General features: G+C 41.8%; 1 protein-coding gene across 2 annotated transcripts in view; it reads left to right on the plus strand.

Moving 5' to 3' along the window:
• The window catches only part of SLC31A1 (solute carrier family 31 member 1), a 40,807-nt gene extending 15,354 nt beyond the window's left edge, over positions 1 to 25,453 (plus strand). For both annotated transcript variants that reach the window (XM_045881865.3, XM_064578908.1), the window contains 4 exons: positions 17,816 to 17,973; positions 18,579 to 18,651; positions 20,758 to 20,926; positions 22,087 to 25,453. In XM_045881865.3, coding sequence (XP_045737821.2) covers positions 17,881 to 17,973; positions 18,579 to 18,651; positions 20,758 to 20,926; positions 22,087 to 22,288 — 537 coding nt within the window. In that variant the 5' untranslated portion in view covers positions 17,816 to 17,880 and the 3' untranslated portion in view covers positions 22,289 to 25,453. The remainder of the gene's footprint in view (positions 1 to 17,815; positions 17,974 to 18,578; positions 18,652 to 20,757; positions 20,927 to 22,086) is intronic.
• Positions 25,454 to 27,123: the final 1,670 nt, after the last annotated feature.

Raw genomic sequence — 27,123 nt, forward strand, 5'->3', positions numbered from 1 at the left:
AAATAGCTAGATTCTGAGGCCCCTTCCCTGCAAGGAGATTCACTGGTCTGGAGTGGGGTCTGTAATTTTCATTTTTCACCAAACATCTCAAGTGATTCTGATTCAGGCAGTCCTGGGACCACACTTTAAGAAATCCTTGAATTAGGAAGTAATTAACATTTATTATTTACTGTGTATGTTATTAATGTATCAGTCACTTTCATACGTATTTTTACATTTTGATGTTCAGAATATTGGGAGATTTTGTTTCCTAGTTTTATATGGATGTATTATCCCACAAAGTTTTAGTAACTTGTTCTGAGCTTCAAAGATGACATAGCCTTATGACAGCAGTCTGACTCCCAGACCAGGAGGGCTCTTGCTCTCACTGTTTCTGCTTCAGCAAGTTATCTCTCAGAAGAGATGATTAAGATTGGTGGTTTGGAGGGCTACCTGGCTGGCTCAGTCAGAAGAGCATCTGACGCTTGGTCTTGGGGTTATGAGTTCAAGCCCCATATTGGGTGTAGAGGTTACTTAAATAAAACTTAAAAAAAAAAAAAAAAGATTGGTGAATTGGAAAATGTGACAGAGCGATATGAACAGTATGCTCTGAAATGTGTTTGATAAAGCCACTGAGATGTTAGAATGTCTAAAGCATATCAGTTAATATTCACAGCATATCTAGAAAAGATAGGTAAGCATTGTTTCTCATGAAAAATATCATGTACACCTAAAGATGAGTTATTTTCTTTACCGAGGAAACTGTGACCATAAAGATTAAATTACCTGATGTAATGGAAAAACCGGGGCTCAAAACCAAAATTTCCTCACTTTACTCTTTAACATTCTTTCAAATCGTAATCACAGTAAGGGCTAAGGGCAGCTGCAACCCATATGCTGCCAGAGAATTATCCAAAGAACTGTGGAGTCAATGGTTAGGAGTGATGGCTCCTTGTGACAACATTGAGCATTTGAAAGTTTGCACAGAGGCATAATAATCAGAGGTGACCTGGTATCTCAAAGGAGTAGAATAAATGATGACATTTTTAGAAGTCTGAAAATATATAGTAGAATGGCATTTTGGGATTTTGTGAATTTGAACAGATTGCTAAATGGGGCCTGGAGCTCGGGCCGCGTGGAGTGTTTTCTCACCTTACTTAGAGCCATGTAGAGGTCGAGGAGTCAAGAATACTGCAGGTAGGGGCGCTTGGGTGGCTTAGTCGGTTAGGCGGCTGCCTTTGGCTCAGGTCATGATCCCGGCGTCCTGGGATCGAGCCCTGCATCGGGCTCCATGCTCAGCAGGGAGCCTGCTTCTCCCGCTACCTCTGCCTGCCTGTCTGCCTACTTGTGATCTCTCTCTCTCTCTGTCAAATAAATACATCTTAAAAATATATATATATAATAAAAGAAGGTAACCATTTTAGCCCAAATTGTATGCCACAGCACGGTAGAAAGCATCGGAAGACACACCTGCTCTGCAGGTAGGTAATAGCTAGACTTAGTTCCTCCTGGACAGCTTAGTGGGCAAGGACTTCAAGACTTGGCAGGGCCCTTGGATAACTGGACATCAGTTTACCCCGAAAGTAGGGAATAGCCACGTGTGCCTCCCCATAGAAATAGGTCCACATTTCTTTCTAAGCCACTCTCCATTTCCTTATCTCAGCTTTCCTGGATTGCACCCAGAAAGCAAAATATCTGACTTTGTGCTAAGAGACAGGGACACAAGATAGTTCGATGAAAGTACCATGATACAAGTAATAGAAAGAGCACTAGACTTGAGGTCAGAATCTGGATTCTAATTGCAGACTGCCACTAGGCTAACTGCAACATGACCTTAGCTTGTCTGTTAACCTTGTGTACCTCAATTTTCCGTCTGTAAAATGAGTAGCCATTCCTGTTTAACCCAGGCCCATCTTTCAAGTGCCATTAAGTTTGGAAACACACGACATTGTTGTAGCTCAGCAGAAAATAGCCTGAGAACATGCCACAAAAGTGAATGGGGTAATTACTGGGCCCAGACTTAGAATCACAAATATTGAATGCCTGAAAGGTATATTAGGCTGCACTTAGCCTTAACTTAAGGCTTACGATGCATTCTATAAACAAGATGTGAGTAGTTTTCTTCAGCCTCATTATTGAGCACTCACAGAACATAATAATAACTCACTGATGCCAAAGGGGAGGTGGGTGGGAGGATGGGTTAAGTGGGTGATGGGGATTAAGAAGGGCCCTTGCTGTGAGGAGCACCGGTGTCCTGTGTAGGTGCTGAGTTGCTGAATTGTGCATCTGAATTGGTATTACACAGTATGTTAACTGAGTGGGATATAAATTAAAAATTTTAAATAATAATAATTATAACTCAGTGAGGGGCGCCTGGGTGGCTCAGTCGGTTAAGCAGCTGCCTTCGGGTCAGTTCATGATCCCAGGACCCTGGGATCAAGTCCCCATCGGGCTCCCTGCTCAGCAGGGAGTGTGCTTCTCCCTCTGCCTACCCTTCCCCCCCCCCACTCATTATTGTGCTCTCTCTCTCTTTCTCAAATAAATAAATAAACTCTTTAAATGATAACTCACTGAGTAATAATGCTTTTACATATGTTATGTGGTCTTTTTTTCCCTCAGTATTTCTTCCCATTCATTATTTCATTTGAATCATATAATGACCGTGAAGGAGAGTAAGACTGATGTTATCTCTCTCTTTCCCTGAGTTTTAGATGAGACACTGAAACTCAAAAGACCAAAAGTAGTTCTCAAAGAGGTAGGGTGGTTTTTGCCGTCCAGGGGACTTTTGGCAATGTCTGGAGACATTTTTAATTGTCACAACTGGGACGGTGCTACTGGCATTTGGCGGGTAAAGGCTACGGGTATTGTTAAATACACTACAGTGGACAGGACAGCTCATACAACAACGAATTATTCAGCTTCAAATGGCAGTAATGCCAAAATTGAGAAACTCTGAGATAGGTGTTTTATCCACAAGAACACAAGGTGAAAGAGTTGGATGAACCAGAATCCAGATCTTAGACTCAGTCTAATGTGTTCTCCACTGTCCTCAAAACACTTGAGAATAAAGACTAGAGTCACATAAATTCTGGATTTTGTTGCTACTGTTTTGAGGAGGTACAAGTGAGAAGTGGGGTTTGTTTATATCACTGTTGAAGGTTTCCACAGTGCAGATTGCATAATCCAGTAAAAATCTAAGCACTTGCCATGTGTCTCACAGTCTGCTGTTCTTGTCCTTCAGGGAGCTTAGTCTACCTTTATCATATTTTTCTATTTATTGAGTAAATACCAAATTTGAATCATTTATCCAGATACTTTTGAAATCTGGACACAGCCCCTTTAGCAGTCTCTATGCACAGTACCTACTGATAACCTAAAGACCCATAGAATTTTTTTTTTTAAAGATTTTATTTATTTATTTGACAGAGAAAGACACAGCGAGAGAGGGAACACAAACGGGGAGTGGGAGAGGGAGAAGCAGACTCCCCGCCGAGCAGGGAGCCCGATGCGGGACTCCAGGATCATGACCTGAGCCGAAGGCAGTCGCCCAACCAACTGAGCCACCCAGGCGCCCAAAACCCATAGAATTTTTACAGGAAATGTCACCAGGACACTCAGCTGGAAATTAGCAGAGCCAGGATTTGAATACCATCTGACTCCAAACTCATGCTCTTAGCAGTATTCTGTAAGCTTAACTCTCACCTACAAAGGGTGCCATGGGATTTGAAAAGCTCTTACAATCCAGGATAGTTCTTGTAGAATATTCTTCAGTTTTGCCCCTCAAACCACTTTATAACCCAGAAATTAGAAGGTTCTTTTCCTTCTAAAGTTTTAACAGATATCTTTATGGTTTCTGGCAAATTAAAGGACTATAGCCCATGGTTCCATAAGGATTTTTTTTTTCTGTGAATGCCTCGCAGAAGAGCAAATAAAGGCCACTCTATATAGCAACAAAAGTACTTACTAAAAGATAAATCTGATCATATCACTTCCCTGCTTCTTACCCTTAAATAGCTGCCAGTTGCCCTTAGAATAAAATTTAGTCTCCTTAAAATGACTCAATGTGTTCTATTCATACTGACCTTGAATGCCCTTGGTTCTTTTCTTGCCTAGGTATGCTGTTCCCTTACCTTTCTACCCAACTCCAATAATTCATCAGTCTGTTTGAAGTTACCTCCTAAGGGGCACCTGGGTGGCTCAGTCATTAAGCGTCTGCCTTTGTCTTGGGTCATGATCTCAGGTCCTGGGATCGAGCCCTCCATCGGGCTCCTTGCGCAGCGGGAAGCCTGCTTCTCCCTCTCCCACTCCCCCTACTTGTGTTCCCTCTCTCGCTGTGTCTCTCTCTCTCTGTCAAATAAATAAATAAAATCTTAAAAAAAAAAAAAAAGTTACCTCCTTAGAGTGCTTCTTTCTTCTTCCTCCCCCCCAATCTAAATTAGTTATTTCTCTGTTATTCTCTGCCACAGTACCATGTTTACTTCCTTCATACCACTTATCACGATTGGTAGTTGTATATACTTACACATATTTATTTGTTTATATACTTAATGAGGGCTTCCTCTTCTTAGAATAAGCCCCACAAAGGCAAGAATCTTGCCCTTTTGTACCTGGCTCCTTGGAGGTAGATATTGAAACCTATGGATTTTGTAAGAATTAAATACTTTTCGGGTACCTGGTGGCACAGTCAGTTAAGCGTCTGCCTTCAGCTCAGGTCATGATTTCAGGGTCCTGGGATCGAGTCCCACATTGGGCTCCTTGCTCAGCAGGGAGTCTGCTTCTCCCTCTCCCTCTGCCCCTCCGCCTGCTTGTACGCTCTCTCTCTCTCAAATAAATAAATAAAATCTTTTTTTTTTTAAGATTTTTTATTTTATTTTATTTATTTGAGACAGAGAGAATGAGATACAGAGAGCATGAGAGGGAGGAGGGTCAGAGGGAGAAGCAGACTCCCTGCCGAGCAGGGAGCCCGATGCGGGACTCGATCCAGGGACTCCAGGATCATGACCTGAGCCGAAGGCAGTCGCTTAACCAACTGAGCCACCCAGGTGCCCCTAAATAAATAAAATCTTTAAAAGCAATAATAATAATAAAAAATTTTAAAAAGAATTAAATACTTTTCTAATGAATAAATGCTTATTGAATGTTCTTCCAGATGTAGTAAGGAGGTAGAAATTAGAATGTTTACTTGTCCTCAGGGAACTTGCTGTGTAAAAATGGTATTTTTTATCTTGTATTTTAAGAACTGTAAGTCAAATTTTCCATAAGAAAAGATTGCCGGGGAAATTCAGAAAAGACATTTCTTCTGTCAAGAATCCAAGGAAAACCTAATGGAAGAGATGGCATATTAAATAAGCCTTAAAGAGGGGCGCCTGGGTGGCCCAGATGGTTAAGCGTCTGCCTTCGGCTCAGGTCATGATCCCAGGGTCCTGGGATTGAGCCCCACATCAGGCTCCTGGCTCAGTGGGGAGCCTGCTTCTCCCTCTCCCTCTCCCTCTCCCTCTCCCTCTCCCTCTCCCTCTCCCTCTGCCTCTGCCTCTCCCCCTCCTCATGCTCTCTCTCTCTCTCTCTGTATCTCTGTCTCAGATGAATAAATAAAATCTTAAAAAAAAAAATAAGCCTTAAAGAATGAGCTAGATTGTAAACTCAAAAGAGCAAGGGCCATGTTTTAACTTGACTCTAATTCTGACACATTTTAAGTGCATGATAAATGTTGACTAAATAATGGGAGAACTTGCACATGCTCGGGAAATGGGGGAAAGCAGGGGGAGGCATTACAGGGAATGACACAAGCCAAAAAGACATACAGGTGTCAAAGTGCCCAATTTATTCAGGAAAATGAGTAGGTCAGTTTCAATGGGATACTTGCAAAAAGGATTAGTTTGAAATAGGCTGGAAGGTAAGTCAGTAACAGATAGACATAAATGCCAGATAGGATAAAGTAAGCATAACTGATATAAAAAGTTGGATATAAAGATACTCAGGGGCACCTGGGCGGCTCAGTTGGTTAAGCATCTGCCTTCAGCTCAGGTCATGATTTCAAGGTCCTGGGATTGAGCCCCGCGTCGGGCTCCCTGCTCAGAGGGGAGCCTGCTTCTCTCTCTCCCCTCTCCTCATTCTCTGTCTCTCTGTTTCTCTCAAATAAATAAAATCTTAAAAAAAAAAAAAGATATAAAGATACTCAGGTTTCATGGAGCGCCTGGGTGGCTCAGTCGTTTAAGTGTCTGCCTTTGGCTCAGGTCATGATCCCAGGATCCTGGGGCCCTGCGTCAGGCTCCCTGCTCAGCAGGGAGTCTGCTTCTCCCACTCCCTCTGGCCCCTGCTCATGCTCTCTCTCTCTCACTTTCTCAAATAAATAAATAAAATCCTTAAAAAAAAAAGATACTTAGGTTTCTTGGGGCGCCTGGGTAGCTTAGTCGGTTGAGTGTCCGACTCTTGGTTTCAGCTCAGATCATCATCTCATGGGCATGGGATCGAGCCCTGCATCAAGCTCCATGCTCTGTGGGGAGTCTGTTTGAAGATTCTCTCCCTCTACTCCTCCCCCAACTCGCTCGTTCACTCTCTCTCTAAAATAGGTAAATAAGTCTTTTTTTTTTTTTTTTTTTTTAAGATAACTTAGGTTTCTCTTTGCAGACAGTTGTTAGTTCAGGGGAGTAGAGCCTAAAATGCAAATTACAGCTTCAGGAATGTATGTAAATAGTACCTGGAGTACAAATACTGGTTTAGCTTTGAGCACTGGTTCCATTATCAACATCATCACCATCAAATAGGAAGATTCAGATTCCTGCAGAACATCTTCTGTACTTGGCTTGTCTGGAAAGAGAGTGTTTGCTTCCTTATATTTCTAGAAGAAAGCAACACACTAGCCTGACAAATCCCTGGGCATGTTCAAACAATTATTACGGAATTTGTATATCACTGAAGAGCTCCATGCAGTGCATTCTGAGGTCCTTCCAATTCTTAGTGAGATTTCTATGACCCACCAATTAAGGGACAGTGCACTCAGGTTTCCATTTCAGGTGGTCTGCATATAGTTGAAGAAATGGCTCATGCATCTCTTTCCAGGCCTAATTGTGTTTCTCCTACCTTTTCTCAATACCATTCTATCAATGTGATGACCGAAATAGGCCCCAAATGAAAAGATCATAACAACATTTCAGGATATTTTGTGAGACCTAATCCAAGCTGGGGTTATTGGGAAAGGCACAGTGTGCTCTGAATGTTCGGAGGGCTTAGCAGGAGACCTTGGAAGATAAAGGGTTTGTTGCATCAGAGATGGTAAGGATGGGCATTCCAGCCTGAAGAAACAATGTAAGCAAAGATACCAGACAGAAAAGCGTGGGGTTTGTCCAGTTCAAGTTTTGGCTATTGGACTCGTTTGACTGGAACTCCAAGTATGTGCAGGCAGGAAGGTAGGTTGAGGCCTTTATTTTAGAGATCTGTGATCTCAGAACAAGGAAGTTAATAGACAAGGGAGAGGTTGGTAAACAGTGGTATTTTTTGAACAGATAAGTAGAACCATGTCTTCAGTAGGTTAATTTGTCTTAGGTGTATCACATGGGATAAATGGGGTAGAGGATACTGTTAGGAAAACCCATGTTTGTAGGGATGCCTGGGTGGCTCAGTGGGTTAAGCGTCTGCCTTCAGCTCAGGTCATGATCCCAGAGTCCTTCATGATCCCAGGGTCCTGGGATCGAGTCCCATATCGGGCTCCCTGCTCAGCAGGGAGCCTGCTTCTCCCTCTCCCTCTGCCACTCCCCCTGCTTGTGCTCTCTCTGTCAAATAAATAAATAAAAATCTTACAAAAAAAAAAGATAACAGAGCTGGGTTTATAGGAAGGAAGCGCCATTGCTTCATTCCCCATCATTTGTTCAGTTCCCACACAGTTATTCATTGGGTAGATGTGCAGAGTAAAATTATTTTCACATTGGGCTTATCTTAGTTTAGTCTGTTTTCTCTACTGTCCCTTTCTAGAAAGTGGCACTTAACCAGGTTCAGTGCCCTAGAGACTTGATTCATATAAAGGATCTAGATTTGGCATTTCAGGTCACTTGAGGGTCAACAGTGTATTCCTTTCTTCCATATTTTTTTCCTTTCGTCCATTTTTAAAACAGGTGTGTTTTGTTTACAATCTCTTCACACTCATCACCAAACAAATATTTCATGAAAGTATTTATGAAGGCAAATGAGGCCAGAACATGTAAATGTTAGATTCTCCCAAGCACCTGTGGTTTCATACTCTAGGCTTCCGTGAAATGAATAAATAGAACTAGATGAATTTGTAATTCCCTTCCAAGTCTTAAAAAGTTCAACTTGTCTATGTTATCTACATCAACTGCATTTTGCTACTTCTAATATAGAGCTATTGAATAATTTCTAAGCATATCCATCAAATATTATATAGCATTTTAGACTCACTAAGGTGGCAGAGAGAAAATTGAGGTTTGTCCAGTGTCTCATTAACAGATTAAGGAATTGATTTGTCTGTTTTATGTCTATGCAGAGAAAAACAATTCATTTCAGCAAGCACTTACTATTGTGTGCAGGATGTTAGAAAATGCAGGTGATTCATGGATAAGTAAGACAGGGTCAAGGCGTGTGGGGGGCTCAAATGGTTAAGCATCTGCCTTCAGCTCAGGTCATGATCTCAGGATCCTGGGATCAAGCCCCACCTCGGTCTCCCTGCTCAGTGGGGAGTCTGCTTCTCCCTCTCCATCTGCCTCTCCCCTCCCCTGTGCTCTTGCTTGCTCTCTCTCAAATGAATAAATAACATCTTAAAACTTAGAACTTACAATCCAGTAGTAAGGATAAGGATAGAGAAGCATTCTATTCTCCTGGAACCTGACCTGAAAAAAGGTAGAATTAAGTTTTAGCTCTGGGTGAAACTTGACTAATCATATAATTCAGTGTTTATACAGTTAAGGAAAATGAAGCTATAACATATAAAATTACTTGCCCAATATAGCATTTATCACCTGTATCCCTTTCACGTTTAAACTTGTTCTCTTTCCTTTATATTTTGTTGCTTACATGGTAATAGCATTGTCCATTCATGTTTGCCCAGAGGCATAAGTGATCTAGAGATTAGACAATGGCATTTTAAAAATTAAGTTTGTTGGGGCATCTGGGTGGCTTAGTTGGTGAAGCATCTGCCTTCGGCTCAGGTCATGATCCCAGGGTCCTGGGATTGAGCCCCGCATCAGGCTCTCTGCTCAGCAGGGGAGTCTGCTTCCCCCTCTCCCTCTGCCGGCAGCTCCCCCTGCTTGTGCTCTCTCTCGCTCGCTCGCTCTCTCTCTCTCTCTCTCTCTCTGTTAAATAAATAAATAATCTTTTTAAAAAATTAAAATTAAGTTTGTCTTTAGCATGCTCTCTCTTGAAAATGATAGGCCTCCCTGCCTGGATAATTCTCCATGTAATGGGTTCCTCCAGGACCTGTCTTGCCCCATCGGCTTCTTACCTACCTTGCTCAATCTGAGCAGCTTAATGAGGTGGACTGGACACGTGGAAAGATGAAATATATGATAGGGGTGACCTTGAACCCGTATCTGGAAACAAAGTGCTTGTCTTAATCTGATTAGAATCAAATTACAAGTTTGCTGTCTGTCTTTTCTGTGGATAGTTAGAATGAACTCAGGGCAGCTCCTGAGTTACCATCCTTTCTTACTAATGCAGATATTCTTAGTCAGGAACTTCTCAGTGAAAGAACTACTCACTAATTCATAGCTGCTCTTTTATTTTTCTAAAAACTTGTCAGTCCATGCCACATTTCTTGTTTGCCTAGATCACTGGCCACTCATAAATGAAGGCTCTTTAAGTTTTAAATGTAATTGTTTGAAGTAGTTTTCCCCTTTATGACTGTTGGCTACTTGTGGTGGAGCCCATCAGTCTGATACATGAGTAAGTCAGTCACATAGACTCTGCTGTTGTTTGAGGATGTAGACCGTGCCTAGTTTGGTTTCTTTCCATGAAAAGTGCTTTCAGGGAATCGTGCTCAGACTATCCGAAGCAGTAGAGCTCACTTTGGTAGATGGTGAAGAAAAAGAAAATAATATTGAAATCAGCAAATAATCACAACATTAATTCTTCGCCAGTTCTATCAACATTTTTTCGTATCAGCCCCTCCATGGCCGTGAAGAAAAACAAGTGAGAATTCATTGTGGATGATCCCTGGGAGTTATTTTTATTATCAACAAAGGCAAAAAGTTAGAAGGGAAAACAGTGGCCTTTGTTTTATTGAAGAATTTTTTTTTTTTAAGATTTTTATTTATTTATTTGCGAGAGAGAGAGAGAACGTGCTGGGAGAGGGGCAGAAGGGAAAGGGAGAGGCAAACTCCCCAATGAGCAGGGAAGCCGGACTTGGGGCTCGATCCCAGAACCTCAGGATCATGACCTGAGCTGAAGGCAGACACTTAACTGAGCCACCCAGGCACTCCGAAGAATTTTGAAAAGGATAAAAATCTAAGTGTTTTAGTTTTTGTCGTGGTAGTTATAGTAGTGATGGTGGTGGGGTTCTGGCCACACTCCTAAATTCTGACTGTCTTTATAAACCTACAGTCATAGCAAGTTTGTTTGTTTAATGGTTTGTTTAATGTTTACAGTCATCTCCCATCACCTGCCAAAGTTAATCTGGGGGGAAGTGTGTGTGTGTGTGTGTGTGTGTGTGTGTGTGATTTTAGGGTCTTTTACACTTCTTTTTCTTACTGACCTGACCTATTTTCTCTCTACCTCTAGTGCATCATTTTACTGACTGTTTAGTACCTCAATGGGGCGGAACCTCATCAGTTTTTGACAATTCTGGCTGAGAACCTGTGTAAGCCTAAGCCTACTACCTTTTGTAAATACAGTTGGTAACACTACGTATCTTTATGATCACTGTACCTCAAGAAAGACACAGGCCAAAGAAGGGCAGCTACAATATCCAAAGAGTTGTGTGGTTACATTCATACAATTATTACCAAATTTCTGCCAGTCAGTTTGGAGTACCAGAGTGAGGCCAGGGCAGAGGGGTTGAATGGAACAACATCATAGCCTTCAAGGGGAAGGGTCTACCCCCTATATATTCATCATATTATATTCCCCTTCCCATTTACCGGGAGCTACTACTTTTTTTTTTTTTTTCCAAAACAACTCAAGTATATTGGGTTGGAATGCCAAGTGATGGAGGGATACCTAAGCCCTATTTTATTAATGCATTATATCTCTTTACTTCTTCATCTCCTTTACTGCCTCCCTCCCCAAAGGACAATATAAATGTGGAATTCATAAAGCCATCAAGAGAATTTTAAAGTTCACCTACAGGGACACTTGAAACAAGGCCAGAGCTATTTCTCAGAATATCTGCTGACCCTGCGCAGGTCATCAAAAGGCAGGATTAGTCCAGTTGAACTGGTTGCTTGATCATGAGAACATAGTCCATAAGCATGAATCCCTGTTTATGGTAGTATACTGTCTGTGACCTTGAATTTTGCCTATCTGTGCCTGCCTAAAGCTTATAAGTCACCAATAAAAGTAATGACTGCAGGGGTGCCTGGGTGGCTCAGATGGTTAAGCGTCTGCCTTCGGCTCAGGTCATGATCCCAGGGTCCTGGGACCGAGCCCCGCATCGGGCTCCCTGCTCAGCGGGAAGCCTGCTTCTCCTTCTCCCACTCCCTCTGCTTGTGTTCACTCTCTCACTGTGTCTCTCTCTGTGAAATAAATAAATAAAATATTTTTTAAAAAAAAGTAATGACTGCAGAGAGCAGAAGAGCAACCAGACAGATTTGCCTCTTTTTTTTTTTAAAGATTTTATTTATTTATCCGACAGAGAGAGACATAACGAGAGAGAGAACACACAAGTGGGGGGGAGTGAGAGAGGGAGAAGCAGGCTTCCCGCAGAGCAGGGAGCCTGACACGGGGCTCAATCCCAGGACCCTGGGGTCATGACCTGAGCCTGAGCCGAAGGCAAACGTTCAAGGACTGAGCCACCCAGGCACCCCCAGATTTGCCTTTGTTTAATGGTTTTACAAATCTAAAAAGGAACCTGACCTTAATCGTTGTAAGAAGAAAAACTTTCTTCCTAATCTTCCTTATCAGGAAACTGTAGGTAGTCTCCAAAAGAATTGTGTAAAGCTCTAGATTTTATCTGTCTGTGCTAGAGAAGAGGGACCACATGGCAGATGTCTGACCACTTCTGTGTAGTCTTTTTGTGGGGGTCTAACCTCCATAGTCCCTATGGATTACCATTTCTTATCCATCATTGTGCAACACCAGGAAAATAAAAAAGAATTGGACGTTTAGAATAAACTATTAAAAGTAAGGTCAGTGTTAAGACTCAGGATGGTCATCAGCATTCAGCCTTCTTGCCAATTTCCTAACTTCTGTTCATAAACTCATGTTTATTTTGGTAAAGATGCTAGACTTTGCAAACAATCCGGTCCTCTAGTTAAGCTTTATAGCGTGCCTGTGTTGGGAGGTGGGAGGTGGACAGGAATAGAGGAAACTTCTTTTTTGATGAGCCTCAGAAGTAAGCGGAGAAGGAATTAGACCCTTTAATACACGGAGGTTTTGGAACCTATTTGTATAAATGCTGCACAATTCTTACTAAGTGAGGGGAAGGGGGGAGAGAGAATGAAATGCAAAGCTACATGGCATGCACTGTGGAATGTGCCATCTCGTTTTCCAGATCTAATAATGTTCAGGGCGAGAGAAACAACTTGACATGTAGCCGACTTAAGTACCCAACTGAAGATGAGATAAATTATTCCCTAGGAACTGAAGAGTGTAAAGCCTTCCTGAGAAATCAACTTCTTAGCTATTCTATGTGAACTAAATTCCATAGAAACTCAAGCTTGAGGGGCACCTGGGTGGCTCAGTCGTTAAGGGTCTGCGCCTTTGGCTCAGGTCATGATCCCAGGGTCCTGGGATCGAGCCCCGCCTCGGGCTCCCTGCTCCACGGGAAGCCTGCTCCTCCCTCTCCCACTCCCCCTGCTTGTGTTCCCTCTCTTGAGTTCTCTCTGTCAAATAAATAAAATAAAATCTTAAAAAAAAAAAAAAGACACTTGTGCTTGATTTTTTTTTTTTTTCTGTAATCAATTCCTAGACTATTTCTCTTGTATTTCCAGAGAGTTTCCTATGCTAGAAGAAGGAGCTATTATGACCTAGAGCTGTCCTGTGAGTGTCCATAGCCACTTTGTGGTCTCGGAGACAGGATAAGTGGAAAGGGCCCTGAAAATGGTCTTGGCTTGAAGACTTTGTGGGAGAGAAGCAAACAGCTAATATTTTGATTACGTCTTCTCCCACAGGGTTTATTCATTGGAATTTCCTTATCTAAGGTCTTTTATCCCCTCATATTCCACATAATAACACTACCATTTGCCAGGCACTCTGCTAGATGCTTCTTTAGCCTTTTATCTCCTTCATGCTCCCAGCATCCTCCATGATCTACTAGCTCCACAGAGGGTGAGGGACTTTCCCGGGTTGTACAACTGGAGCACCTTCAAAAGTCCTCGACAGATGTTTTCCAGCTATGTTGTTGAGCTCCTCACTCCATTCTCCAATATAAAGGTGCTTCTCCAGTATGGGTCCCTCTTAAATTCTGTTAGAGAGAACGAGTTTGCCTGAACTGGCAAAAATGTAAATGAAAATACCATATTCCTAATTTTTCCACGTAGCTCTAAACTCAACTTGGTAACTAAATATTGGGGGTGGATTTTATTGGTAGATTGAAAGTCAGGAATTCTAAGATTTTTTGTTGTTGTTGCTTTTCAGTTTTATCCCTGAGTGATATATTCAGATTTTTTTTGGTTCGTATTCTTCTTTATAAATAATTTGTAAATTTGATGAAGTAGAAGGCTAAGGATAAGAAGAGAAGTGAACAGTGGAGGTTTTAAACAAAAACAGGAAGATTAGCCTGGAATTAACATGTGCACATAGTTTGTCCTAAAACCAGAAATCCAGTGAATCAGTAAATATAAAAATTTTGCTGAGGTTCCACCTGTCACTCATCATTACTTACTCATTCACAGGTTCCATTAATTGCAGTTGCTTTACAAATCAGGAAACTTGATTACATAAAAAGTATAGTACAGCTACTTTATAGACCTTGACCCCAGTTCTTAGAGACAATAACGTGGAGCTACGTTAGAGAAAACAGTACTTGGACAGCAGCAAGTGGTTAAAGTTGGCTGTGGAGTCTAGAGAGGCTTGAGTAAAGCAAAGACAAAAGAGCACAGCTCATGGTGGCGCCTGGGTGGCTCAGTCATTCAGCATCTGCCTTCGGCTCAAGTCATGATCCCAGGGTCCTGGGATCGAGCCCTGCATCGGGCTCCCTGCTCCGCGGGGAGCCTGCTTCTCCCTCTCCCACTCCCCCTGCTTGTGTTCCCTCTCTCGCTGTGTCTCTCTCTGTCAAATAAACAGAATCTTAAAAAAAAAAGAGCACAGCTCATGATCAAACCATTTTTTTTCAGATTATAAATTGAAACAGCAAATGGTATTGCCATGTCGCTGTTTCTGATTTATTTTCACTTCAATACCCATTTTTATTCTGGAAGAAGCTGAGCTTGGATCTTCTTAGATTAAAGCTATCAAGGGAAGCAGACTAACACTAACCAACTGCCAGATTACCTCCTGTAAGTAGAATTTCTCTTCTAGAGAGAATGAGTTAGGGGTGTTTGATTGCTATAGAAGATCAGTTTTCCAAATACATAGGGCACATCACTGGAAAGTCAAGTAGGAAGAGAAAAGAATATAATTGCTTTTATTTTTATGCTTTAATAATAAGTTGTGTATATATTTCATTTGAGTTTGGCATATTCCCATGGCATCTTTCCTGGAACAGACTTTTAGTAAGCCTAAGGACTTGGCAGAATTGGTTTGAATATGTGCCTATGGTACATGTTTGCACATTAATCCACCAGATGTGTACCTTCCTATTCATATACTATTGGGCAAGCCTTGCATAGGATTCCATTACAAGAAAACCATTGTCCACTCACAATGAAAAGAAGTAGATTCTATTCTTGCTCTATTTCCTAGTATATTTGAATGTGAAATTTATCCTATAAAGATGACACTTCAGAACAGGTGCATACTTTGAAAGGTGTTCTTAAGATTTGTACAAATGAATTATTGGGCCAGCGATATGTCTGAAGAGATTTGATTACATGCCTCCATTTAGCAGGTGTCTCTAACTGGTAATGAAGTACCTGAACAATTAGGAAACTATAGGTCTTAAAAACTGTCGATGGGGGGTGCCTGGTTAAGCAACTGCCTTTGGCTCAGGTCATGATCCTGGAGTCCCTGGATCGAGTCCCGCATCGGGCTCCCTGCTGAGCAGGGAGTCAGCTTCTCCCTCTGACCCTAACCCCTCTCATGTGCTCTCTCATTCTCTCTCTCTCAAATAAATAAATAAAATCTTAAAAAAAAAACCAATACTGTCAATGGGAAGAATATGTGAAAATTAATCAAGGATATTTAAGGCTACAAATCTTAAGTAATTTGTGGTGCTAAGATCTTGCTTTTTAAACTGCCCTTTACATGTCTTCTTATGCCCAAAATGAAAAATTGCTGTTCGGTTTCCCCTTTTAGGTTTTAGCCTTGAGGCTTCTTGGGGAAAGACTCTGTCTAGTTCATCTCTGTATCTCCCTCAGTCTTTTACACCAGAAGACACTGCAAGTAATCACTGAATTTATGGCGAGGATTCAGGTTGATAATGTGAAATAAAGTTATCCTTATGGTTTTCTTTTGCTATAATCACTTTCCAAACTCTTACTGGAAGAGAACAAATTGTGACTTCTACTTGAGTCTCTTCATGAGGATGTGTTCTCAGTCTTCCTGGCTGGCAAAAGTCTTTTTATTCTTATTTCGCTGCATTTGCTTAGCTCAAAAACCATAATCTATCATCACTCAGATACCAGGGATGTCTCCATTCTACCATGATTCTTTAACTGAAAACTGCTGCCCACTTAACCATTTTTCCCATCATTGAAATTTTATGGGTGCTGTCGTGTTGATTATTTTTGTGTGTTGTTTTTTATCCTTTGCTATAAAAACTTTATGGACAAGGACCCTATTATATATGTCCTTTATGCCCATGGTATTAATAATGCCAGATTGTCAAGCTCTATAATTACGAAGTAATATAGTGTCTGGCATGAAAGTTATTTATATTCACAGTTGAACTTTGATTATCCCTAACTGATGCTTTGCCTTGATCCTTTGCTGGAAATTCAAGCCTATTTCTTGAGCTTCCTCTCATAGAATCATGAGATGGGAGTTTGAAGAGGGAAAAATAGATGGCTGAGTAATTGTGCTTTTAAGTTATACATGCCTCCTTGGATCTATATAGATTTCCTACCTAAGGTATGCCTTTTCTCCACCTCTTAGTAATGTTGCCATTTTACCCTGTTTGTTTCCTTCATCCCACTAATCATACACCACGAAATTGTTCTGTTTACTCTACTTCCTTGTTTCTCTTTCCATGAGGTACCTTGTTTGTCTTACTCTCTGAATTACTAGCACTTAGCTCAGAGTTTGGCACATAGTAGGAGCTTGATAAATATTGATTGATTGAGTGAGAGGCACACTCAGGCTCATGAACATGAATACCTACTTGGAATTTTTTTTTTTTTTCTTTTTTAAGTAGACTGTATACCCAGCATGGAGTCCCAACTCAGGGCTTGAACTCACGACCCTGAGATCAAGACCTGAGCTGAGATCAAGAGTCAGAAGCTTAACCAGCTAGCCACCCAGGCACCCCCCTACTGGGAATTTCTAAAGCACTCTTTCCGCCACAAACTGGAGTCAAGGGACACATAAAGAGAATCCACCAACACCTCTATTTTCAGCTTCCCACTCCCCACCCCCACCCCAGCTACAGGAGTTTTTGCTCCTTGGTTTATGTCCCAGATGGACTTTTGCAGTAAAGCAGTGATGTGGTAGTAAAGACACAAGGCTGAATGTACAGTTGTCTAGACTTAATTTAATATAGAACATTCAATTTATACCTTGTTTTCAGTGTTCTTAGCGCTAATGCTGAGCTGGGATTGAAATTGTATCTTCTGAGCACACTGCTTGCCCAGGGCAGTAATAGACCTTTTCTTCAAGTTTAAATTAGCGGTAGGCTGGTTGTCCTGTATGTGAAAATGTATTCTTAATATCTTGATTGAACACAGGCCATCCAATTAGGTCAATTATTTGAAGCACTTGCATTTTATCTACTGACATTTATGATTAGAAAGCCTTAGAGCAGTTAAATTTCATTAATGGCATCAATTTGTCCACTGTTACAAATTGTCTGTTTCGAAACCTGCAACCCAGAGAAACTACTTTTCTTCTCCTCATCTTAGATTTAAATTTGAACATACATTGAACATATCTATTAAAGGAACTACTTTGCAGAATAAGGCTTAGGTCTCTGAAACCCTAGGTGCAAATCCCTTGTGCCACAATCTCCAGAGGTAATCGTATTGGATGAAATTCCACATAAATAAATAGTTATCAAGAATCAAGATTTTAGGGGCGCCTGGGTGGCTCAGTCGTTAAGCGTCTGTCTTCGGCTCAGGTCGGGCTCCCTGCTCTGCGGGAAGCTTGCTTCTCCCTCTCCCACTCTCCCTGCTTGTGTTCCTGCTCTCGCTCTCTCTCACTCTGTCAAATAAATAAATAAATAAAATCTTAAAAAAAAAAAAAAAGAATCAAGATTTTAGGGGCACCTGGCTGGCTCAGTTGGTAGAACATGTGACTCTTGATCTCGGGGTCATGAGTTCAAGCCCCATGTTGGGCATAGAGCTTACTTAAAAAATGTTTTTCAAAAAGAATCAAGGTTTTATATAGTGAAGTTATTATGTATAATTCTTTTTCTTAAAAGAATCTCCTGCTGATTCAACTTTTCCTGGAAACCTGGACCATTCCCACCATAAGGAGACAAGCCACATGGCTTACAACAGTACAACAGTACCTCATCACCATCATCCAACCACTTTGGCCTCCCACTCCCATGGCGGGGGAATGGGCAACATGATGATGGTGAGTGCTACAGGAGAGGCTACCCTTTTCCACCCACTTGGGTAATAGAAATAATCGAGTTTTAGGTCTGGCAGGTTATTATCTTTAAAGGTCAGTTTACCCAGGAAGAAAAGCGCAGACAAAGACAAGACAAGTGATTTGCCCAAGATCATGTGGCAGGTTAATTTCAGAGTCACACCAGAACCAGGATTTCTAGGACTCTTCTGTCTTCCTTCCTTTCAGAATTGACCCTTTTCTGAATTAAGTTCTGGTATTCATGCTTTGTATAGAAAAGAAAAAAAGACAGTACACTTACCATGATACGCACTGAGGAATGTATAGAATCGTTGAATTGCTACATTGTGCACCTGAAACTTACATTAACACTGTATGTTGACTATACTGGAATTAAAATTAAAAAGAGAGAGAGAGAAGGTTGGAGGGAAAGCAAGGGAGAGTACTTGTGGAGTGTCTGTGGTAGTAATGAAGGAGAAAGTCTGCCACTTCAATGAATGTCTCTTATTATCCAGATCTGATACTTTTAAATGCTCTCAGCTTCTTTACCTGAAATTCTCATTTAGAATCTTCAATCCTGTCTAACTGACTTGTTTTTGGTTTACTGGCAGCATATGACCTTCTACTTCGGCTTCAAGAATGTGGAGCTATTGTTTTCTGGTTTGGTCATCAATACTGCTGGAGGTGAGTAAGCCACCCTCACCAGGTGGTATTCAGAGGTGACACTCACATGAGAGACAGTGACAAAGAATCTGGAAACCCAGCACCTCTTCCTGCTGTAAGCACTGAATGGTTATGGTTATGATACATAATCATCTTCCTCTTAACTACCTACAAGGTAAGGATACACAATGCTTACTTTGGTCCTACAGGAAACCTCCCTTCAATAACATGTGTATGTTACGGGGCGCCTGGGTGGCTCAGTCGGTTAAGCATCTGACCCTTGATCTCAGCTCAGGTCTTGATCTCAGGGTCGTTGAGTTCAAGCCCCACATTGCGCTCCATGCTGGGTGTGGGGCCTACTTAAACAATAATAACAACTTGCGTGTGTTTTAGAGTTTCTGAAAAATAATTTAGAAACCAGATAGGAGTCTTCCGCAAATCCATTTCCTTTCATCCTTTTCCAGAGTGCTTCCTTATTTGGTAAGTTACTGATCCTGGACATAAGGCTATAAGTCAAGTTAAAATGACATAAGAAGCATTTTGTAAACAGACCACAAAATAACCCTAGGTGGAGAGCTAATCATCCAGTACAGTCCTTCCATTTTACAGATAAATTAAGTCTCAAATACGGAAATGGTTAGCCCTAAATCACACAGTGTGAGTGTGTCAGAGATTGGACAGGGACCCAGACGTTCTAGAGCTGCCTACTCCAGTGCTGTTTCTAGCATATCAAACTGGTCTACATCATTCCTGATTCTTCGCATGGCTCATCTTAGTGTCCGTCCTACTTTGGGGGTAACTAATACCCATTTTTGTGTGTCTGTAATGTTGAATGGGCATGCCTTAAATTCAAATTGCACAAGCTCAGTGGTCAGTTGGACTGCTTTAAGCATCAGGTATATCTCTGGAGCCACAAAAATCAATTTGGGGAAAGAGGGGAGCTTTTAATTCCGGTAGTGTGTTAAATCAGCAGTTTGAGTATATTTGTATCATTGCCAACACTTCACAGTGTGAAAGACTTAGAACTGAAATGTCTGGGGACGTCTGGGTGGTGCAGTCGGTTAAGCATCCAACTCTTGATTTCGGCTCAGGTCATGATCTCAGGGTCCTAGGCCTGAGCGCTGCATTGGAGTCGGCTTGAGGATTCTCTCCTTCCCCCTGGCTGCTCCCCACTCCTGCTCATGCTCTTTCTCTCCCTCAAATAAAAATAAATCTTAAAAAAAAAAAAAAAAGAACTGAAATGTCTTTTCAAGAAATAGCACTTTATTTTTTTTAAGTTTTTATTTTTAGTTAGTTAACATAGTGTGTATTAGTTTCCGGTGTATTTAGTGATTTAACATATAGTGATTTAACAATTCCATACATTACCCTGTGCTTATCACAAGTGCCCTCCTTAATCCCCATCACCTATTTCACTCATCCCCCCCCTCCCCTCCCCTCTGGGAACCATCAGTGTGTTCTCTGTAATTAAGAGTGGTTCTTGATTTATCTCTCTAGTTTTTTCCCCTTTGCTCAAGGAAGTAGTCAACACTTTAAAATGTTGTTTTATGGGCACCTGGGTGGCTCAGTCATTAAGCGTCTGCCTTCGGCCCAGGGCATGATCCCAGGGTCCTGGGGTCAAGCCCCACATAGGACTCCCTGCTCAGTGAGGAGCCTGCTTCTCCCTTTCCCTCTGCCTGCCACTCCCCCTACTGTGCTCTCTATCTGTCAAATAAATAAAATCTTTAAAAATACATATATCTATCTATCACCACAGTCACAAAAAAATAAAAACAAACAAAAAGGTTGTTTTATTCCCCTTTTGCATATTCTACATTGTGTCATAACAAGCTGATTTATGACACCAGGTAGCCAGACCTGCAGGTGATTGTTGTTCAGATGATTTTTTGTGTCATAATCAGAAAATGAGTATGTTCTCCAGTGGAGGCAATGGTTTTCACTAATTGAAAACCATCTTCACTCTTTTCCCTGTCTGTCTGCCTGCCTGTGCAAATAGAGAGGTAGCAATATAATGTATTTGGAAATTGAGAGTAGCTCTCTTCTATGTTGTCTCTCTAGCTTGGACAGCATACCAGCTAGTGATTTTGCATGTGTGACTGTACCACCATCTTTTCCTTCTCTACTTAGAAATGGCTGGAGCTTTTGTGGCAGTGTTTTTACTAGCAATGTTCTATGAAGGACTCAAGATAGCCCGAGAAAGCCTGCTGCGCAAGTCACAAGTCAGCATCCGCTACAATTCCATGCCCGTCCCAGGACCAAATGGAACCATCCTCATGGAGACACATAAAACTGTTGGGTAAGAAGACTGAACAGATCCAGACAGACGTTCTGGAGAGCTGGATGAGTTAAGCAGCAAAACAGCTATTTTATTAGCAACAGTCCTCTTCTTGAGTTAGTAGTGATTCTGTATGACCTTGATGAAAACTGTCTCTGGAGGCTAAGGTTGTGAATCATGAGCAGGCCAAAGAAGGAATGATAGGAACCCTTCTGAGCATGAACATTTGTTCTGAATTGTAAGCCTTGGTCACTGTGGAAGAAGGTAAGGAATCTATATTTTAAAATATTTGCCCAAATTGAAAAAGGAAAAAAATATGTTTGCCAAAATAGTAATATGCAGATTAAAAGAAATTCATGTCAGGTATAGAAGAATGACAGAATCCAATTGATTCTTTCCTATAACAAATTGTATGCCCCCAGCTCTATTTTCATTTTGTTTTATAATATAAGATGTACAGATGTCTGTATTCTGTCAATGCAAGTATTTGGATGACTACTGGCTTTCCCACAGATTGGCAAATGCTTTTTGAGATTTTTGAGTTTTAATAGAAATGTAGGTCTTAAACTAAATTAGAGTTCAAGGAATCCTATAAATCAATATGCTACTTTCAAGTAACCACAATGTTATTTATTCCCATTGTAACTGATGAGCTTATTAAAGCCCAAACATGTTGTGACTTACCTAAGGTGACAGAACTAGTGAGCGACAGAGGGGCTAGCCAAGGCTCCTGACTCCTGGTTAAGAACTTTGTACTCTACTACCCAACCCTCAATTCTATTTCCATTCTTTAGAATGTGAACGTTGCCAAGGTGGAAGGCCTGAACATGTTTAAATAAGTAGGGGAGGGTTTAGGGCTTCCCTTTTATAGGAGCCAAGGTAGAGTAAGTTAGGGGATTAGTCCTCCTTTGTCTCCTCTCCTCCCAAAGAGGGTTCCTCCTGCTGACATATAACTGTATCTGGCCAATGCTGATTATCCAGGCAGCCCTATCGTGTTTCATTTCCAGGGACCGTAAACAACCTACATACACACAAGTAGCCATGAGTTGCCGGGATGGCTGTGAAGGAGTGCAGTTCAAGCTGAGCTCCCAACCACAACTGCTCCCCCTTTATCCTGATCTGCAGAGCTGCCTGAACACTCCTAAGGGTCCCTGATGGTTGTGTCCCTGTTTACTCTCCAGGCAACAGATGCTGAGCTTTCCTCACCTCCTGCAAACAGTGCTGCATATCATCCAAGTGGTCATCAGCTACTTCCTCATGCTCATCTTCATGACCTACAACGGCTACCTCTGCATTGCAGTAGCTGCTGGGGCCGGCACTGGATATTTCCTCTTCAGCTGGAAGAAGGCCGTGGTCGTGGACATCACAGAGCATTGCCATTAACGTTAAACTCCATGGTGCGGCCTTATCTATTGCAGTAGGAAGCAGTTCAAGACTGAAAGACGTGATTCCTACTCCAACCTTCCCTTCTTGCTCCTTATCTCCTTACACACATACACCCCTGCTCAACAGAGGTTTAGCTCCTTATCTCCTTACACACAGACACACACACACACACCCCACCCCACCCTCAACAGAGGTTTAGCCTACAGTCTCTGAGCGAAGTGAGAACCTCCCTGTTTGTTCTAATGAGCTGAGATTCCCTCAGGAGATGTCCTCTCCTCCCCCATCATCCTAGATCCAAATTATATGTTCTTGTCCAAGTCAGGTCGCTTTCTGTTCAATGACTTGATCACTGCTTCCTTTTTTACTCTTCTGTTTTTATTTGGTTAACAGACAGTATGTGAATTTGGTGGGTTTTTCCTGGGCCAGTGATGGAGAGAGATTCACTTCAGCTAGGATTGATGGCAGCTGAGGGAAATTCTCGCCCAACTAAACCCAGAACACAAACTTAACATTGAAAAGTGAGCTCCAGTCTTTGGATGCGAGGAGTATGAAGTACATTGTGCCTTTCAGTGTGATGCGTGGTACCGAAATCTCGGTAGTTTGCAGAAAGGTGGTTTGAGACTAAATATGGGCCTGGAGCTTGCAGAAGTGTGTGTGCATTCTTGGGTGGCTGACTCATCAACTTGTATTCCTACTTAACATTTTGATCAGAATGAACTTGTCAATCAAAAAAAGAAGAGGACAATCAATTTGAGAAAAATAGAAATAGATATTTTAAAATAAAACCATTGATATTTTACTTTCGGTACCTTGGATTGTCACAGCTGAATGAAGCAAAAGAATGTGAATTGTTTTCTTTTGTTATTGTTTTCAGGTGTTGGCCTCTGAACCAGTTTTCAAACTTTAGCCTGCATCAGAATCACCTGGAGGGCTTGTTAAAACAAGTGTTAAAACTAGTGTTAAAACACTAGTTTCTGGGCCTCAACCCGGAGCCCCAAAATTGGCATTTCTAACAAGTTCCCAGGTGATGTCCCTGCTGATGGTCAGGGGACCATGCTTTGAGAATCTCTGCTTTAAACTAAGGAAGTGTCACCTGGTGGGGTGAGCTACCTGGTACTGGGCACAGGAATTTGAATTGACAATTGGTAGGTAGTATATCTAAGCTTAATTCGTGTACTAAATGCTGCTGGTCAATACTTAATCATTCCACAAACATGTATTCATCTCCAGCTGTGTGTACGTGTGCCCAAGGACTGTAGCTAAAGTAACTTTTATCAGTATGTATGAAATCACTAGTCTTTATTTTTAAAGGTCTGTGGTTTCTTGGAAGTAGCTCAAAGATTAAGGAAGACCTTTGATCTGTAGTGTAAAATCAGCCAGTCATGGGTCAGGAGGGCAAAAGCCCAGCCCTCTCTTCGGAGAGGTTTAGGGTATGGTCTGCTGATGACCAGATTTTCCTCAGCCCCCAATATCCATGTCCACACCAAGCAGATCCTCATTCTCTATGTGACTGTCTTTGTTACTCTTGGGGGTTTCGATAGATCACATGTGGCCAAAACCTCTTTTTCTCAATGAAGAATCATATTGGACTTTTATTCTGTTCAGTTAGTTTACACCACAGCCTGGTCCTCAATCCAGACTACCTGTGTGAAGTGACTCTTCCCATGCTGGTCTGTTAAATCCTGCCCTCCTTGGTGCTAGACTCCAGTCGTGCCTCAGGGCACACGAGAAAGCACACAACTCTTCTGTTGGCCTCTGTTGTGGTTTTGAAGTTTGTACTTTCTCTGTGGGTGCCAGTTAAATATTGGAGAGCGAGGAATGTGTACTTCCCTGGCTTTAAACCAAGAGAAGGTTACAAGCTTACTGGATCGAGGGTAAAATCTGAGAACCAACATTTAGAGTTTTGTGCTTTTCTCTCATTCCAACCCCTTGTAGTACTGATCTTTCGCATGAGCGGAGTGAATGACAGGTAGTGACAGAGTCCAAAATGAAGGTGTAAATAGCCAATTATTGTCTCAGTAGCCAAGGAATAATAAAACTGTGAGAAATAAAATACGACTCAATGTAAAAGTGACCCTGGTGCTCTCTAGAAATCTTGGCCTGAGCTGCTATAAAATACCCTTTCAGAAACAAGACCTTATCAGTAAGGTAAGAAAAATCAAGGCCAGTTAAGGCAAAGTGCTGTGAATTTGAAACTCAATGGAGAAACATCAGTCTGGGATAGGTCTTCAGGTATTAAAGATAGTGTCATGAAAAACCTGAATTCCAGCAATTCTTAGATTAGGTTGCCAAAGGAGGAAGGTAGTGAAGGAGAAAAAATGGAAAGCTTAAATTCCATCTTTCTTGAGCTTTTAGATTGTGATAATGATCTCATTGACTTTCATTTCTGTATCCCTGTTGACCTGGAATTTAGTGCCTGACTTTTGTTCTTTTGGATCCAAATTTCTCTTTTCCTCCTTCCCTGTTCACATCTCTGAGAAGCTGGTATCCCCATTTCTTTGGCCCCCTATTCTGCTTTCCTTTCCCTTTCTTTCAGTCTTTAATCCCATGTATCCAGTTTATGAAATCTCCCTAGCCCTCCTGAGGCAGTGGAGATACCAACCAGAAGTTGTAAAACCTAGTAGAGACCTGACGCACATTTTGATGAGAAATTGTCCTGTTGGAATTGCTAGAAGGGCTACCTACTGGCACCATCAGCAGAGTTACAGAATCTTAGGTGCTGTCTAAGGAGGAACTTGGAGGAACACGCAGCCCCTCATTGCCTGCAAACAGGGAATCCTCTGTGTCCACCAGGGAATTAGAAATTAAGGTTTCTTCACTACTTCTATGGTAGGGCTGTCTGGAATTCTGTTTCAGACTGTGAGGCTCTGGGCTTGGAATCTTAGCCACAAGGGGTTTCTTATAAGGAGCTGGAAGGGGAGGGGGCAGGGGTTACACGTTCATGTCATTTCATTTTGATCCTGCTCTCTCCATGTTTCTTTCAGAAGATACATCTAAAGATACAAAGTCTGCATTTGATATAATGCCTTAATCACTGAGTCTACAATTAATGTTGACTGTTTTAGATTGTAAGCTCCTGGAGAGCAGTATTGCTGTAGTAGGAATGTGTTAACAGTGTCATATGTGAAAGAACAAAATAAATACTTTGATTTTGTGATTCTATGCATGTCTTTCTACCCAGAGTGATTATCAGGATAAGTGGTCTCTCCATTGGCCATTACCGTAAGTTTTTAAGATGTCAGTCTTTTAAGTGGCAAGATCCCTTTATAGTTTTCATCTCACTCTCCTCTCCTCTTACTCTACTTAAAATGACAAGCTTGGGACACCTGGGTGGCTCAGTCGGTTGAGCGTCCGACTTTTGGTTTCAGCTCAGGTCATGATCTCAGGGGTCAAGCCTGGTGTGGGGCTCCGTGCTCAGCGGAAAGTCTGCTTGAAGATTCTCTCTCCCTCTCCCTCTGCCCCTCCCCCTGCTCACCCTCTTTCTCTTTTAAATAAATCTTAAAAATATATAAAAATAAAAATAGGGGCGCCTGGGTGGCTTAGTTGTTAAGCGTCTGCCCTCGGCTCAGGTCATGATCCCAGGTCCTGGCATCGAGCCCCGCATCGGGCTGCCTGCTCAGCGGGAGCCTGCTTCTCCCTCTCCCACTCACCCCGCTTGTGTTCCCTCTCTTGCTGTGTCTTTCTCTGTCAAATAAATATTAAAAAATAAAAATAAAATGACAAGCAGCAGCTTTCTGCCCACAGGTTCTGTCCCTGTGCTTTAATAAAACCACCTTTTTGCACATAAATAAATAAATAAAAATGATAGGGGGTGCCTGGGTGGCTCAGTCGTTAAGCGTCTGCCTTCAGCTCAGGTCATGGTCCCAGGGTCCTGGGATCGAGTCCCGCATTGGGCTCCCTGCTGAGCGGGGAGCCTGCTTCTCCCTCTGCCTGCCGCTCCCCCTGCTTGTTCTCTCTGTCAAATAAATAAATAAAGTCCTTAAAAAAAAGACAAAATTTTAATTTTGTTCTCATTTATAAAAAAGGCAATAACAGTACCATTTCAATTTAGGAGCAATATATATAAAGCACCTAGCACTTAATAGGCAACCAAACCATAGTAACTTTTTGATTATTTTTACTCCAGCTTTCATGAAATTAAAGGTAAGCTCTTCTGGATGAGTTTAATATCTCTTCACAAGCACTTGACTATAATCTAGGAATGAACCCTAGGACCTAAGGAATAAGAGAACCAATGCATGTAATTTCAGTTGTGTCTAAAAGGATTTATAGCTGCAATAGGCAATAAAGAAGCTATTAATCTGGTGAATGCCTCATTCTTTATAGATAAAATAGCATAAGATAGATAAAATTTCATGAGAACTGAAACAGCATCCCCTCCCTCCACCCCTGAGAACCCCACCTTCTAGACCCAGCAGGGGGAGACTGGGAAAGCAGTGTAGCAACACAGTTTAGAAACTTGGGTTCAGAGATCAGTATGCCTGGTTCAAATCGCAGCTCTACCCCTTAATTAGCTGAGCATTAGTTTCACCTTCTATAAAATTAGTATCTAGTACTCTCCTCATTGGAGTTAAAGATTGAGATAATCTGTGGAAAGCACTCAGTATAGTGCCTCCGAGTGTTGGCTCATCAGGAGGGAAGCAGAAATTCAGGAGGCACAATGTTTTATGCTTTTGTACCTATTTGTGCTGGGAAGCTAGTGACGGAGCTTAGGCAGAGGCTTGTTTCTCCCGTTTTTTGCCCTTCCATATTGGCCTTTGTAAGCTTCAAGGTGATGTAACTCAGTTTTCCCATCTAGAGCCTGACTTGCTGTGTCTCTAAGACCATTAAAA

The sequence above is a fragment of the Mirounga angustirostris genome, unplaced genomic scaffold, assembly GCF_029215605.1.
Source record: "Mirounga angustirostris isolate CCGP_5_RB_7025 unplaced genomic scaffold, mMirAng1.0.hap1 SCAF_15, whole genome shotgun sequence".
Lineage (NCBI taxonomy): Eukaryota > Metazoa > Chordata > Mammalia > Carnivora > Phocidae > Mirounga > Mirounga angustirostris.